At 48.5% G+C, this 13,827-nt stretch overlaps 5 protein-coding genes across 5 annotated transcripts; 2 read left to right on the top strand and 3 right to left on the bottom strand.

The window, feature by feature from the left end:
- Positions 1-240: 240 nt before the first annotated feature.
- On the bottom strand, positions 241-2,542 carry N7471_004346 (caspase family protein). Its single transcript, XM_057277065.1, has 6 exons — positions 2,088-2,542; positions 1,846-2,020; positions 1,722-1,782; positions 1,297-1,653; positions 635-1,243; positions 241-583 (listed from the first exon to the last, which is right to left on the bottom strand). The coding sequence occupies exons 1-6, from the start codon at positions 2,165-2,167 to the stop codon at positions 558-560; spliced, it is 1,308 nt and encodes a 435-aa protein (XP_057136675.1). The 5' UTR covers positions 2,168-2,542; the 3' UTR covers positions 241-557.
- A 493-nt stretch (positions 2,543-3,035) lies between these two features.
- N7471_004345 (chaperonin-containing T-complex subunit CCT7) lies at positions 3,036-5,435 on the bottom strand. The gene is made up of 6 exons (XM_057277064.1): positions 5,308-5,435; positions 5,059-5,225; positions 4,651-4,987; positions 4,216-4,588; positions 3,496-4,157; positions 3,036-3,421 (listed from the first exon to the last, which is right to left on the bottom strand). The coding sequence occupies exons 1-6, from the start codon at positions 5,351-5,353 to the stop codon at positions 3,318-3,320; spliced, it is 1,689 nt and encodes a 562-aa protein (XP_057136674.1). The 5' UTR covers positions 5,354-5,435; the 3' UTR covers positions 3,036-3,317.
- Positions 5,436-5,811: 376 nt separating this feature from the next.
- Positions 5,812-7,693, bottom strand: N7471_004344 (putative histone acetyltransferase Spt10; the record flags this gene model as incomplete). The annotated part of the gene is made up of 3 exons (XM_057277063.1): positions 5,812-6,870; positions 6,924-7,460; positions 7,586-7,693. Coding segments are annotated over 3 exons (1,704 nt in total), but the record flags the coding sequence as incomplete, so codon positions are not given.
- Positions 7,694-10,013: 2,320 nt separating this feature from the next.
- On the top strand, positions 10,014-11,756 carry N7471_004343 (lanthionine synthetase C family protein; the record flags this gene model as incomplete). Its single annotated transcript, XM_057277062.1, has 4 exons — positions 10,014-10,194; positions 10,250-10,823; positions 10,876-10,889; positions 10,948-11,756. 4 exons carry the CDS (start codon positions 10,014-10,016, stop codon positions 11,754-11,756), a joined length of 1,578 nt encoding a protein of 525 aa, XP_057136672.1.
- Positions 11,757-12,440: 684 nt separating this feature from the next.
- N7471_004342 (uncharacterized protein) lies at positions 12,441-13,287 on the top strand (the record flags this gene model as incomplete). Its single annotated transcript, XM_057277061.1, has 3 exons — positions 12,441-12,747; positions 12,810-12,849; positions 12,912-13,287. 3 exons carry the CDS (start codon positions 12,441-12,443, stop codon positions 13,129-13,131), a joined length of 567 nt encoding a protein of 188 aa, XP_057136671.1. The 3' UTR covers positions 13,132-13,287.
- Positions 13,288-13,827: the final 540 nt, after the last annotated feature.

Here is a 13,827-nt window from a genome sequence, read left to right as displayed (position 1 = left end):
ATCTCCTCAGAGGCTCCTTGGAGGCAAAAATGACATATGACGGTCCCCCTGAGGATATGAAATCCGTACAGCGCCATATCCATATCGCTCGGTCGGCTCTCCCGCCAATGATGGATCCTATCATATCGAGTTGAACATGTTTACATGGTTGATAGAGAGCTTGTAGCCTGCTGATCTTGATCAATATCAAGACCAAGATACGAAGCTACCTGGGTTTTCCTATAGTGAAACATCGCAATACCAAAAGTAGATGTGTTGGTTGCCCGGGTGGGCAGTTGTCTACGATGATGTCAGAAAGACCGATGCTTATCGTCACCGGGACACCTTATGTATGTATGTAATCTGCACTCGATTTTCAAAGGACAAACAGTGGTACATGTAGATCACAGATTCAGGATTATTCACAAATAGTGCACCAACCACCCACAGGCCAAATATTCACGGGAACACCCGTGGACCGAGGGTGGAATTACATACAGGGCAATTCATTAAACACAAGAGCATGCTTCATTGAAACCCAGACGAGCATCGTTCCTTGTGTTCATTTCCAAGTGAAATTACATCACATAAAGGATGTCGGTATCTGTAGGGATTGTCAGAATTTGATTGCGGCAAAGTAACCCGAGAATCTTACCTAAGGGGTGGCTGCAGCTCAGCTGTGGCTTCTGGGAATATTTGGTCGCAAGCTCGTCACGAATGCTGTTCAAAAGCTGGACATAACTCTGCTGAGGGTTCTTCCGAAGCGCGGCGATGAAAGCCCATGACATGGCACCAGTGGCCTGGCCAGCAATTTGAGCATCCTGGCTGGTCTGGTCATCCTTGCTGCCGGACCACATGATGACATCTGCGGGGCTAGTCTTAGTCTGCTTGTTGCGTTCATACACTTCGTCGCCCTTGGTGGCCTTCTTTATGAAGCCCATGGCGGTTGACATCATGCTGCCCATGTCACCACGCGCATATGCCGACACCACACCGAGCAGGCCTTGTCCAGCCTCCTTGGCCAGGTTGGGCTCCTTGAGCACACCGGAGGTGGAGTAGATGTAGGGGAGATCCAGGGCGGAGCCAGAGTGGCAGGAGTCGAAGATCGCTGTAAGCCGGACTCCCGGTTGTAGAGTCTGCACCATGATACGGTGCATCTCATCATCAACGATGTGGCCTGCAACCCGGAAGTCCACCGGGTAGATAACTTCATCGTACCCATCTTCTTCATCGCCGTCCAAGTCGGGTGTCTGACCGCCGTGGCCTGGATTCTTATTAGTTCACCGCCATAAAAGCGATTGACGCATGATTACTCACCAGAGTAGTGGAAGAACAACGAGTCATTGGGACGCGCATCCTTGATCAACCAGTGCATAGCCCGAAGAATGTTTGCCTTGGTCGGCTGGCTCATCGGATTTTGCTGGTCATCAGTCAAGAGGACCATGTCCTCGCGAGCATAGCCGAAGTTTTGGTTCAGGTAGGTTGACATGTTCTTGACATCGTTGATACATCCGCGCAGCTGACCTTTCTGACCGAAGTAATTGATGCCAATCAACAAGGCCTTTCTCTTCCCCGTACAGCGGGAGTATTGGAAGTTGTAGCCTTGGGGAGCGCCGTGGCCGAAGGAGACGGGGTTGCTGGGAGGGGGAGGGGGACCGCCGCTTTGACCGTAGGCTGAATTTGCGCATTATTAGCTTTCACTGCTGACAATATGGTTCTGGGTTGGGAAATGGTAGGCATACCTGGTCTTCCTTGCATTGGTTGCCCAGAGGGCGGGTGCTGGTTGTACCCCGACGGCGGAGCCTGGAAAGGATTGATAATATGTCAATCTCGTGTATATTCGACACAACACCCATCATAACATACATTGTAACCTTGCTGAGGAGCATGCCCGCCGTAGGACTGGTGAGATGGCTGGGACGAATGGCTGTAACCGTATGGGTTGGATTGCTGCGGCGGCGGCTGCTGCTGGTGCGGCTGCTGGTGGTAGGACTGGCCAGGATAGCCGCCATAAGGTGGCTGCTGCTGATGATTCATTTGTCTGTAATCAAATCTTTGTCAGATTATCGGGTATGTTCTCAATAGAGTAAAGGGATAAGCAAGCGTACGGGTACTGCTGTTGCGGGGGATATGACGGCTGCTGCGGGGGGTATCCCGGCGCGCCCGAGTAGGGTGGATAGTAAGACATCAGAGAAATTCTCCAAGTCCACCCAGGGAATCAAGCGAAATGCAAAGACGTAGAGGACAGAACGCGTTGAATGTGGAGAAGGGGAGATTCAAGGCAAAACAGATCGGAAGTACGGCAGCCGCCAAGCCTTGAAGAGTGCGAGGTAAATTGAAAGCAAAATGTCCAAAGGAATAAGATCAAGTCAAGGTTCGGATGATTCGGGGATTAAAAGAATTAAGAGATATTTGAAGATCGTCAGACTGGACCTCGGGAAACTCGCCACTTACACTATAAGAGGTTCGCGCTATTTTCTTATAAGGCTGGTTCGGATTAGCACTACGGAGTAGACACTAACAAAGATAAAAATAAAAAGAGGGGGAAAACAGAAAAGAAAAGAGAAAAACTCAGCCAAAAAACTAAGGTAATCTGCACTGAGTTTTTATATCTGACATGCGTTCATCGGCAGCCCCGATCAACCCCTGGAAGCCCAAGACCCCCTTTCGTCATTGGGCCTCACTAACATTATATCCTTGAAAATTTCTACATATATATGTATGTTGTATGTACTCAATTTGATATGATCTTGTACAGCAATAAAGGACATAGATCATACACATGATATACAAACTAGATCGCCCTTCTGCACGTCATACAACTCAAGCAGATTCAATAGCACTGTCTTGGCGTCGGAAATGGGCCAATGAGATGTAAAATGAGCTAAGGTCTGGAATATAGCTACATAGGCAGGCATAGATTCCAAATAAAATAAGCGAAAAGCAAATACATAGTACGGAGTACTCCGCGTGTACTCCGTATTAGGACCCATATAAGACTCCATCGTAGAATGTGCTCGGATCAGCTCGGCCTTGGAAGTGCATCTGATATATCACCTGCATGCAATCAATCAAGTTTGAGGAATACTTTCATGAGGACTATGTTTTATATTGTATGTACTCGGAAAGACTGTGTTGTTAAGTCGGGTTATCTCTAGCAACTCGTCTTCTATTCTCCCTGTACTTCATATTCAATATTCATCTCACGAACACCGGCTTTGAAACCACTAAGGCCAGAGCAGAGTTCGCTTCAACTGCTTGTGGCCTTGAATCATGCAGATGTCCTTCTTTTTTGGGGGGAATATCATCGAGCATCATCCAGTCCTGGTTAAACTCGTTTATCCTCGTCGGGGCATGCCGCGGCCACGGCCCCGAAGGGCGCGCTGGGCAGCACCTGGCGGCATACCGCGCTGTTGACCAGGTTGAGCCGACTCCTCATTCTCTGTTGATGAAAAGAATATGGATTAGCCATGATTTGGAGGATGGAAAGTAAAAAATAGTTGAAAGGTCACTTACTTATCGTTTCGTCCACACTCAGGATCAAGCAAGAGGCTTCCACTGCGGCCTGGATAGCATTGACCTTGACCAGGCTGGGCTCCCAAACAAAGGCAACCATGTTGTCACGGACGCCCTCGTTGTCGAAGTCGACACCAGCCCAGGTGTTACCCTTGCGGTGCTCCACACGCAAGCGGTTCAGGATATCTGTAGCGTCGAAGCCAGCGTTATCACACAACTGGCGGGGAATAACCTCCAGAGCCTTGGCAAATGCCTTGACAACGGCCTGCTGCTTGTGCGGGACGTTACGGTCGGCAAACCCGTGCATGTAGCTCGACAATTCCATTTCAGTAGCACCACCGCCAGCAACGATGGTTGTGTTGCGCAGAGCACGCTTAACAATCATGATAGCATCGTGCAAACTACGCTCCACCTCCGCAATGAATTGCTCAGCTCCACCACGCAGCACAAGAGTGCAAGTCTTAGCACGAGGGCAGTCGGAGAACATGTTGAATCGCTCTCCACCAATCTGGCGCTCCTCGAACGCACCACAGGTACCCAGGTGACGCTCCTGGATGTCAGTGCAGGTCGATTGGGTTGCGGCTCCGGTAGCCTGGCAAACACGGTCCATGTCGTCGGAGGCAACACGGCCAGCACAGAAGATGTCTCGGTCCGCGAAGTACCTGTAAATCAAACCATTAGTGTCTAGACATATACCCATATTAAACAGCAAGCACATACTGTGTGGCAAGATCGCCAATAGGCAGCTTGCTAAGCACGACCTTCGCTCCTGTCTTGTAGACAGCCTCAAGCTTGTTGAAGATGATCTGCCACTCAGCATCGACGATGGCCTGGTATTCTGAGACCTGCTCGACACGGACTTCCGCATTGTCCTTCTCACTCTTGAGCTCCAGCTCGACGTTCAAGCACACGATACCGGGGTTCTCGAAGTGTTTGGGCTGTTGCTCGAAACCGGCGTAGGAGAAAGTCTTCTTGAAGGCGACACCGTCGACGAAAAGCGAATCCTGGAGACCACCACCGGTAACCTTCTTGACACCAATCAATCTCTCGTTGAGGTCATCCTGGTCCAGCGATAGTACCGCATCCACAACCACTATGATACCATCTCGTCAGCCTCGGGAGCAAAATTGCAACCACTAGGTAGGGGATCCTCACTCTTTGTGAAGAAGTCCGAATTCCGCTTGATAAGCTTGCTGTTCATGGCTGTTGCGGCTAACCGTCTTAGTGTCTCGACCTTCTTCTCCTGGCTGTCTGAAGCATCCATCATGTCCACTGCAATCTCCTTAACCTTGTTGACTGCCATGGCGCTCGCCCTCCGCAGACCCTTAATGATGGTCTGCGAGCTGACACCCTGTTCAACGAGGTCTCGCACCTCCTTCAGAATCTCGCCAGCCAGGACAACCACGGAGGTTGTTCCGTCACCGACTTCGGCATCTTGGGACCGAGCGATATCCGTGAGAATGCGGGCGGCGGGGTGCACAATATCCAAAAGCTACCAGATAGACAGAAGTCAGAATCATCAACTCCCTCCGGTCATGCATTTGCATCAATAACAAGACGCACCTTCATCACTGTGGCTCCATCGTTTGTAATGGTCTGTCTGCCATTGGCATCCACAAGCAGGAGATCACCACCGTAAGGACCGAGAGTGCTCTTGACTGTTCCTTGCACCGCGACACAGGCGTTGATGTTGGAGATAATCTGACCCTTTCCCTGAGAAGCATCCGTGCCTGTAGATTGCAAAATAGCACTAGTTAGCATAGGTTACGGAATCCCACCAACAAAACTGCCCGCACTGGAAACAACACATACCCTCCTTCAACACGACAATCGTGGGGGTTTGGCCGTTGAAGGCCATTATTAGATCGGTATTCGGACACGAAACCGTTCAATAAAAAAATAAAAGGAATAAGAAAAGGGGTATGTTGAGTCGAAAGGTCGGAGGGGTTGATCTGCCAAAATTTCCCAGAGCTTCTGTTCCCCAAAAACCCCCCAGTCGCGCAAGGCGGTGACCAATCAGGGCTCCTCAACCCTACGCATTTAAAGAGATGTACACAGTTTACATTGAATATAGAGTTTCTATGATATATATTGGGATATCTTGTTTGAATAATATACCTAAAAAGAAGCGTAGTGTATGTAGTATAACACATGGTTTCACTGTCCCCGGCACAATAGTGGTGGAGTATCAGCGGTATCTCAGACCGATGCCTCGACGCCAATAGAACACACCAGAAAGAAAATATAGAAAAGACAAAATAAATCCGAAATGTAATAACGCCCCCGAAATAAAAAAGATAAAAAGTTGAGGCTTGTTCACGTAAAGTCATAATTCCCGTCTGAGGGACTTCCATACTCGAACTTAGCAAGTAACTCAGCATCATGCTGTAACTCGTGTGTTGGTGGGTTCACAAGTCCAAGCACGTCTTGTCGGAAGGGATCTGAGCCGTCATCTACCATCATTTGATAGGCATTACTGGCTGTTTGGTAGCGCATTGCATCGTCAAAGCTTGACATGCTGAGATTGTGCGGTCCCGGGGCGAACTGGCCCGCCATAGGGTTCTGTTGTTGATAGCGTCGTAGCTGTTGCTGCAGTTGCATAATCTGAGGATCGAGAGGCATGGGTGCGAACCCAGCCATGGGGTGGACTGTGCCTGGCATGGCTGCAGGGATGGGTTGGTGCATAAGAGGGTTGTAACTGGGAGGCTCATCAGGTGCTTCGTCCATCGCCTGCGGGACATTGACCGGTTCCTTCGGGGGTTGCTCCATTGTGCTATCCATATCCATGCCAGACATTGTTTCCGAGGGCGATTTATCGTCATCTTTGGTCCCTGGTATGGGGGGTGCCTTGAGAGTCTCTTTGCATTGTGGGCAGTCTCGAATCACGCGATTGACAGTCTCTTTGATTCGTACCCAATGGTATTTGATCGCAATGGCTGCCGTAGTTTTGTTGATTCCGGCATGCTGCTTGAGATGAACTTCTTGGGCGATATCGTACTGCTGCTGCGGGTCTGAGACAACCTCTTTATCCTTCAGCATCAGCCTTTCGGGCTCCCCATCCTCGCCGCCAAGAAGTTTATAATGAGTCGCCGCACTGCGAAGCCGACTCTTTTCGGCCCGATCAGCACCACGAGGGTATTTCCCGTGCTTCAAATAATAACGGATTTTCTCAAAGCGATCCTGGGACACAGAGTCCTCGCCATCCAAACTGAGACCTCTGCCGTAGATGATTGCATCGACAAACTCTCCAGGTTGGGATTTGATACTGCCTCCACCGGGGACTCGGCCAATCCGTTTGAAGCCAAGAGAATCCCACAGGCGACATGATGCGACGTTGGACTCATATACCAAGTTGAAGACTGCATATGTGTATCCCTAGCAAACGTTAATTCAGGGCCTGTTTGAACCGATTACGGCGAAGAACTCACTAGTCGAGGTGCCCACTCCAGATAGGATTCGCCCATTAATCTACCCACGCCCTTGTTTCGAGCAGCATCGGTGACAATGAAAGTGCCATTGCAGACATGACTACTACGACCGGGGTAATTGGGTCGAATATGAAAGCCACCTAGACAGATCTTGGTCCAATTGGCTCCAGCACGGTCCATTATATGTGTCTGCTCTGCACTCTCGATGTCGCCAGTAAGCATGACCACACCAAAGTTCGAAAACCAATATCGTCCGAACTGAGCCAATGGAATGGGCTCTGTCATAGCATATGTATCTCCCTTTTCGATCTCTTTGTTGAATTGATCAGAGAGATACTTCATTAGAGCCCGTGGTACTTCCTCTGCTGAGGCAAAAGGGACCAGGGTCGCAACCGTAACTCGATCTCGCAAAGTTACTTGTCGCGGAGCCAAAGCAAGCGGATAATCTAGATCAGGGCCCGGTGGAACGAGCTCTGAATCTCCATGAACTTCTGACATGGTAAGGAGGCCCTCTGGGGGGTGCTGCCAATCACACGACTATTTGACATGTTAGTCGGATACATTCTATTTCAATGTGTCTCACCACAAAACGTCATAGGGGAATACAAGAATAACAAGAAAGGGCTACAAGGTATTGAATCAACAGGGGTCTGTTCACTGACATTCTGGACTGTTTCTAGAAGGAAGCCCTCGATCGCACTTCGAGGACCGCGTGAGTATTCTCGAGTCCGGAATGGCCGCAACGCAAGTTGAGAAGTCGTGGTCACTTGCTGACTCAGTCATCCGTGGTTTCGTAAGCTACTTCCTCATTGGATTAATGTTAATGCCTGATTTCTCAGGTTTCCAACGTAGCATATTAACGTGTTTCACTACCGAGCTGCGCACACCACCGAGCTGCGCACCCAACCTAACCTATTAATTTCAAATGCATATATCTCAACCAAAACTCCATTAAATTAAATACACTAAAATCATCATCTATCTGGACATGCATCTCTTCTATGACCCTGGTTTTTGCATAACCCGCATGTTGGTAATGCTCTCGTTCGTGGCTGTAAAGGTGGCGAAGGCCTTCTTCGCCGGAGGCGGGGGGTGCTTCAACTACTGCCATCGGCTCAGTAATCAATTGAGAAGCTTCTTGAACTGAGAGCCCTGCTTCAGCTGGTATCTGCCTTCGGGATCGAGTGCGCTTTTGCTTCTGCTTCTCGTTGGCGGCGCGTAATTCCTTGTTTTCTTTAGCAAGTAAGATAGCACCTTGCATTGTAAGACGGAAGCCTTTCACAAGCTGGTTTAATGCTCGATCTGACGGGCTAGGTGGACTTCGAGATCTTGTACGAAGTAAAGCTTTAATCGATGAAGCCTGTCGACGTAGTTCTTTCTCCGTAAAGGGGGTTTTCGGTGTAAAATTCCGGCTTGATTCACTACCCCGGCTAGGGGGGGGGGTTGGTGTTCGAAGCCGAATATTTAGCTTTGAAATCACTTGATCAGGTGAAAACGGTACTAAACCGGCAGCTCTAAAGCTGCTTTTAATAGTATCCGTTTTAAAAGCTTCAATTCGAGCCTCTAGGTATGCTTCGAGGAAATCAAGTTTATCAATATGATTTATCCCAACCCGCATTGTTGATTCAACCAGCCGGCCGTACGCACGTTTTAACACCCCAAAACAGCCGATATCGAGAGATTGTAAAAGGTGAGAGGAGTGCGGAGGCATACAGATTGGAATAATATGATTTTTCTCACAGATTTCATCAAACTTCGGGGTTAAATGGCTTCCGTGACCGTCAAGTACTAGAAGCCGATACCTCCCCTTCGTACGTGAAAAAGTAGTAGGAATAAAGAGCTTTTCAAGCTAGCGAAGCCCGATTTCATCGGAAGTCCAACCGTTAGGACTTACTTCAAGGCGCCAATCTTTCGGAAGGCCTTTAAACCAGGATTCAAGGAAGACCTTTCCTTTAAAAATCACACACGGAGGAAGCACCCAGCCGGAAGCACCCGTACACTCAATCACCGTCACCCACTCTCGATTTCTAGGTTGTAAAAGTGCTCTCCGGCCGTAGTAATCACTCCTCGTGATAACTTTCGTAGTTGGCGTTATTAATCCTATAGCAAAACCGGTCTCGTCAAAGTTATAAATGTCATCGGGATCGATTCCAAATTGAAGGATCGTTTTTTGAACCAAATCAAACCACTCGCTAATGATTTTCTGGTCTTCACATTTCGCACGCTCGTAATTATATCGTTTCGAGAACCGAGAGGAGAGGAGAGGGCGCCTTTTAACGAACTTCGTAACCCAATTTTGGCCGACCGAAAGAACCGGTATAGATCCGCGCTTTTCGAGCAGAAGATTCGCCATTTCTCGTACCATAGTAGGCCGGGGGGCTGCTCCACGAGAATCCATAGAGAGTATCCATTTTTGAAGAGATTCCTCTTCGAGCTCTGTCAATTTATGACTATTAGCGCGGGTTTCAGCGCGAAAAGTAGTGCCACGAAGACGCGACCGGAGGGTTGATTCAGGCACTTCAAAACGGCGTGCTGCTTCGCGAATAGCGCTAATTTCTTGATTTTTAAAAGCCTGGGTAGCTAATAAAATCCTACCCTCTTGCTCTATTGAATTTCTAGAGCTTCGGGAGCGAATTGGTGGCATGGTGGGTGGTTAAACTAACTAAGATCTAATTCCTGGACGCGTTTTGGGTGGGGTGCGCAGCTCGGTGGTGTGCGCAGCTCGGTAGTGAAACACGTTAGTTAGTTATCGTATCGAATCGGCGATCTTAGTACAAACATACTCCACTGGAGTATGCATGTTTTGTGATTGTGGACGCGCTGTGGTGTAGCTGAGTTTCGTTGGATCCAATAGGACACCAATATTGGTCCCTCTATGATTTCATCTTGCGCTGCATAGCTTTGTTGGTGGGGAAGATGCTGGATTTGGTTTGGGGCCAGCTGAGCCGTCCGTACATTGTGTGGTGCAGGAAGCGATAGCGCTGGTCAGAGCGACGAATTTTTACACCGACATAATTGAGCTTCCTTTCTGCATATCACGCCATATCCTAGCAAATTCCAGACAGCCTATAACTATATAAAACCTCCGCCATGGCAGAGCGTCCGCAATACTTCGAGAATACTTTGACCCCGCTATCAATCAATGCGACCACTCTTTTTGATAGCCTCCAAGAGCTTCGTGTTGCTGTTCGCAATGGTGCCGAGTTGATACAGGAGAACACTCTCTTGCCTGAAACATGGGGCCCAAATGGCATATTTAGAGCTTTCCCCGGTATTTCAAGCTCTAGTCCCACTCAAGACCATGACCATCTAATCACCCAATAAAGGTATTGCTCTGGCATTCCTGCGCCTAGATTATCAGTCCTCGGTGCTAAAAGATTCCAAAGCTGCTTCTCCTGACTATCGTCGTTACGCACTACAACGGATTCCATCAAGCCTCCCCGACACTCCTCTGCTAGCCTCCCGATTGTCTCCAGTTGGCTCATCTTCGCCTATGACTGCTGTCACTCTGCGCATTTTACGTACTTTTGCAAAAAATAATTGGCAAGATAGCGCCAATATCAGCATTGCAAGGGAGGACATCACTTGCCTTCACGAGGCCATGCAGTGGGCATTAAAGAACGAGCCTCTTGTTGCCCATGGCGGCCGAAAAATGGGTGGGGATGAGATGCTATTTGGCCGAGCAGGACTCCTTTGGGCCCTTTTGAACATCCGTGCCCATCATTTTGATCAAGAAACCCAGGAAGTCCTCTCACCTGTGCTGGAGGCAATTCCTGAATTGATCCGAGTGATTGTCGATGCCGGGAGACAAGGATCCAAGGAATACACTGAGAAGAGTGGAGCGCAAGACGCACATCCATTGATGTATGCATGGATGGAGGGTCATTACGGGTTTGGGGCGTAAGTGCAACCCATCTTACATCGTATAAAATTGCTAACAGGCGATGTATAGGGTCCATGGAATAAGTAAGTTTGCAGGTGATAATTTTGGCTTTACAAAAACTAATGTTAATATGTGATTTAGCCGGTATTCTAACCATCCTACTCTCATGCAAGCCCGAAGAGCTTACGGACTATCTTCCTGTGATTGGTGGTACTATCACTGCACTCTGCAAGCTATCTGGAGCTGCCCGTGGCCACCTCCCGATGACACTACCTCCATACAGACGCGGAGAGCGCTCCTCAGAACTAGTCCAACTGTGTCACGGGAGCCCAGGACTGTTGATTCTCCTAGGAGCTGCCTTGAAAAACGAATCCTTAACCCGCGCCCACTGGGATCCAAGTTGGGACCAAGCCATATACCTGGGCACTCAGCGTGTATGGGAAGAAGGTCTGCTTTCTAAGGGAGGCAGTTTGTGTCACGGAGTGGCTGGCAATGCATGGGCGTGGCTCCTTCTCCATGATTGTTTTGAATACCACTCAGAGCCTCTGAACGATGCCCGGACAGTTTATCTCCAGCGGAATCAATTATCAGCACTTCCAAATGCTGAGATGAGCCAGGATCTCACCAGCGACTTCTTCCTCTCGAAGGCACTTGCGTTCATGTTACATGCACGTGAGACTAAACCATACAACACCTCGCCTGCACCTTCCGACAAAGATTATCGCATGCCTGATGAGGCCTACAGTTTATTTGAAGGTCTTGCGGGCAATGTTTGTGCCTGGGCTGATACGTGCGCGGTGCTTCAAGCTAGGCTGCGCAAGATGGAACTTGTTGAGCAGGGTGTATGCGCTACATCTGGCTTATCACGAGATCCAGTATTCCGGGATGCTTTCAAAAGACAATTGGGCTTTCCAGCCCTAGGTGGAAATGGCGCAATGGGTATTTTCTAAATAGCCCCTTTTAGCTGTTGATATAGTTGCTTTATTTAGTGACGTTATATGTCCCTGGCCATACCAGTGTTGTTTTGTGACTGACGTTTTCAATCTTATATTTTCTTTTCTCAACTGGATTAATCGTATGGGGGCCAATAGAAAGTAGGTCGCTGGTGTAATATTGAGAATCCAGGCTTCAAACAAGGCAGGCGCAATCTGTCAGCGTGTTGGGGGAGGGTGATGTGATGGTACCTAGGTAGATCGACTCACCTGTAAAATCAAACTTGCGGCAATGATCGCTGACCTGGCCCAAATTCGCTGCCGCCGCACATCTTGGCTGCGGTAGACTCCATGTTCTTTTGGGGAATTGAGAGATCAACGTAGTCAAGAGCTTAGAGAGGCTCTGTATGTGTGGACGGTCGGCCGAAGAACCATTAGAAAGGTCCGGGGTGGGATGTCTTGAAAGTGCCAGGGGTGCAGCTCCTTTGTCACAATATTAAGTGAGGAATTGTTCATATCAGTCGAAAAGGTCGGTAAGATGCCATGATTGCACCCCTGTCGCGGGCCCATTTCTCCAACATCCTCCGTGGATCGGCTACCCCATGTTGGGACCTATCTTTTGCAAACCTCCTCTCTAGTGATTTCCGACTTTCGCTTGAATTTTGGCACCCACCTAGTGTCTTCTTGCTATTCCTCTGCTCAATGCATCATGAGAACGAGACCGCTCCGCTGTTGGGGCCGCGCAGGTCCAGATCGCCATCTCTGCGTCCGCAGAAACCTCACCTCGCGACTGTTTTCTTATCCCTGTGCATCTTTTTCTTGTCGGGAGCTAGTGCGATGATTCAAGTTCCCTTGACCCAGCTGATGGAAGACAACTTGTGTGACCGGTATTTGGGTGAAATTGGGAGACAGAACTCCTTAATCGACAGAGCGATATGCAAGGCCGACGGGATTCAATCCAAGCTTGCATATATGAATGCTTCATTTGGAGTGATAGAGTCCGTGACCGGTATGTCAACCACAGACTGGTACCTTGACAGAGAGTCTCGGCGAACTCATCTGCCATAACAGGTCTCATTGCTGCATTCCCATACGGTGTCTTGGCTGATAGGTGAGTTTCGCAAAGTATCTGCTGGGAGGGACAGCAATGTAAATCGTTGAATACCACTCTAGGCTCGGTCGCAAGCCGATCATCTATTTATCAACCACGGGAACTGCGCTATACCTTGCTTATGTTCTGGCTATTCTGAAGTTCTCGGATCTTTTCGCGATCAAATACGTCCTCTTGGGCCCGCTACTCACCTTCATTGGTGGTGGAAGCACTGTTATCAACGCCAACCTATATTCTCTGGCTTCAGATCTGGTGCCGGACACAAATATGTATGCTATATGACTCGTCTGGAGGGCTTCAGGGTGCCCTATAAGTAAATTCAAGTCCATCTTGTTTTACTTTGGTCTGGTCCTCTTGGGCAGGCAGAGGCCTATCATGATACACAATACCTTACTTTGCGCGTACTTTGATCTGGCTATATGGCCATGATGCTGTTGATATATATATTTTCAATGAAAGTTGAAGTTGGATACATAGCCCTATAGTTTTTGCAGTTCTTTACTGAGAAGTTACCATCGAGACAAATACCCAAAATGGAAGAAAGCGTGAAATATCGATTTGGCTTAATAGAAAATTATTACATGTATCAAATCCATCCAATAACTAACTAACTAGTTAGTTATCAAAACCTTATTCTTCGGCTTCATCTTCCACTGAACCCAGCTACGCAATATGGAACTTGTTGAGTAGAGTGTATACGCTACATTTGATTTATCGCGAGATCCAGTATTCTGCGATGCTTTCCATAAACTATTTGGGTATCTTCTATATAGCCCCTTTTAGCCACCCCCCGCCTGTTCATATAGTTGCTTTATTCAGTGACGTCATACCCGGGCCCTGGTCTTGACATTAAAGTGTCAAGACTTTCACTGATAGCCAGAAGTGCGAAAATAACAGACATCGGAAACAATATAAAGCAAGAAGAGTCGGAATCCCAATACCAAGGCTGTATCCCAAAAGGCTGCCGTAAATCTGTGT

Source organism: Penicillium samsonianum, assembly GCF_028829775.1.
Source record: "Penicillium samsonianum strain IBT 33392 chromosome Unknown utg000003l_segment0_segment0, whole genome shotgun sequence".
Classification (NCBI taxonomy): Eukaryota; Fungi; Ascomycota; class Eurotiomycetes; order Eurotiales; family Aspergillaceae; genus Penicillium; species Penicillium samsonianum.
This window is presented reverse-complemented; position numbering and strand designations above follow the sequence as displayed.

Excerpts from the sequence above, each read along its gene's own strand:
- N7471_004345 (XM_057277064.1), bottom strand. The coding sequence starts at position 5,353 with ATGGCCTTCAACGGCCAAACCCCCACGATTGTCGTGTTGAAGGAGG. Across the intron at positions 5,226-5,307 it reads GATTGTCGTGTTGAAGGAGG|GCACGGATGCTTCTCAGGGA; the intron begins GTATGTGTTGTT and ends TGCAATCTACAG. Across the intron at positions 4,158-4,215 it reads ATTGGCGATCTTGCCACACA|GTACTTCGCGGACCGAGACA; the intron begins GTATGTGCTTGC and ends TTTGATTTACAG.
- N7471_004346 (XM_057277065.1), bottom strand. The coding sequence starts at position 2,167 with ATGTCTTACTATCCACCCTACTCGGGCGCGCCGGGATACCCCCCGCAG. Across the intron at positions 2,021-2,087 it reads CCCCCGCAACAGCAGTACCC|ACAAATGAATCATCAGCAGC; the intron begins GTACGCTTGCTT and ends ATTTGATTACAG. Across the intron at positions 1,783-1,845 it reads CTCCTCAGCAAGGTTACAAT|GCTCCGCCGTCGGGGTACAA; the intron begins GTATGTTATGAT and ends AATCCTTTCCAG.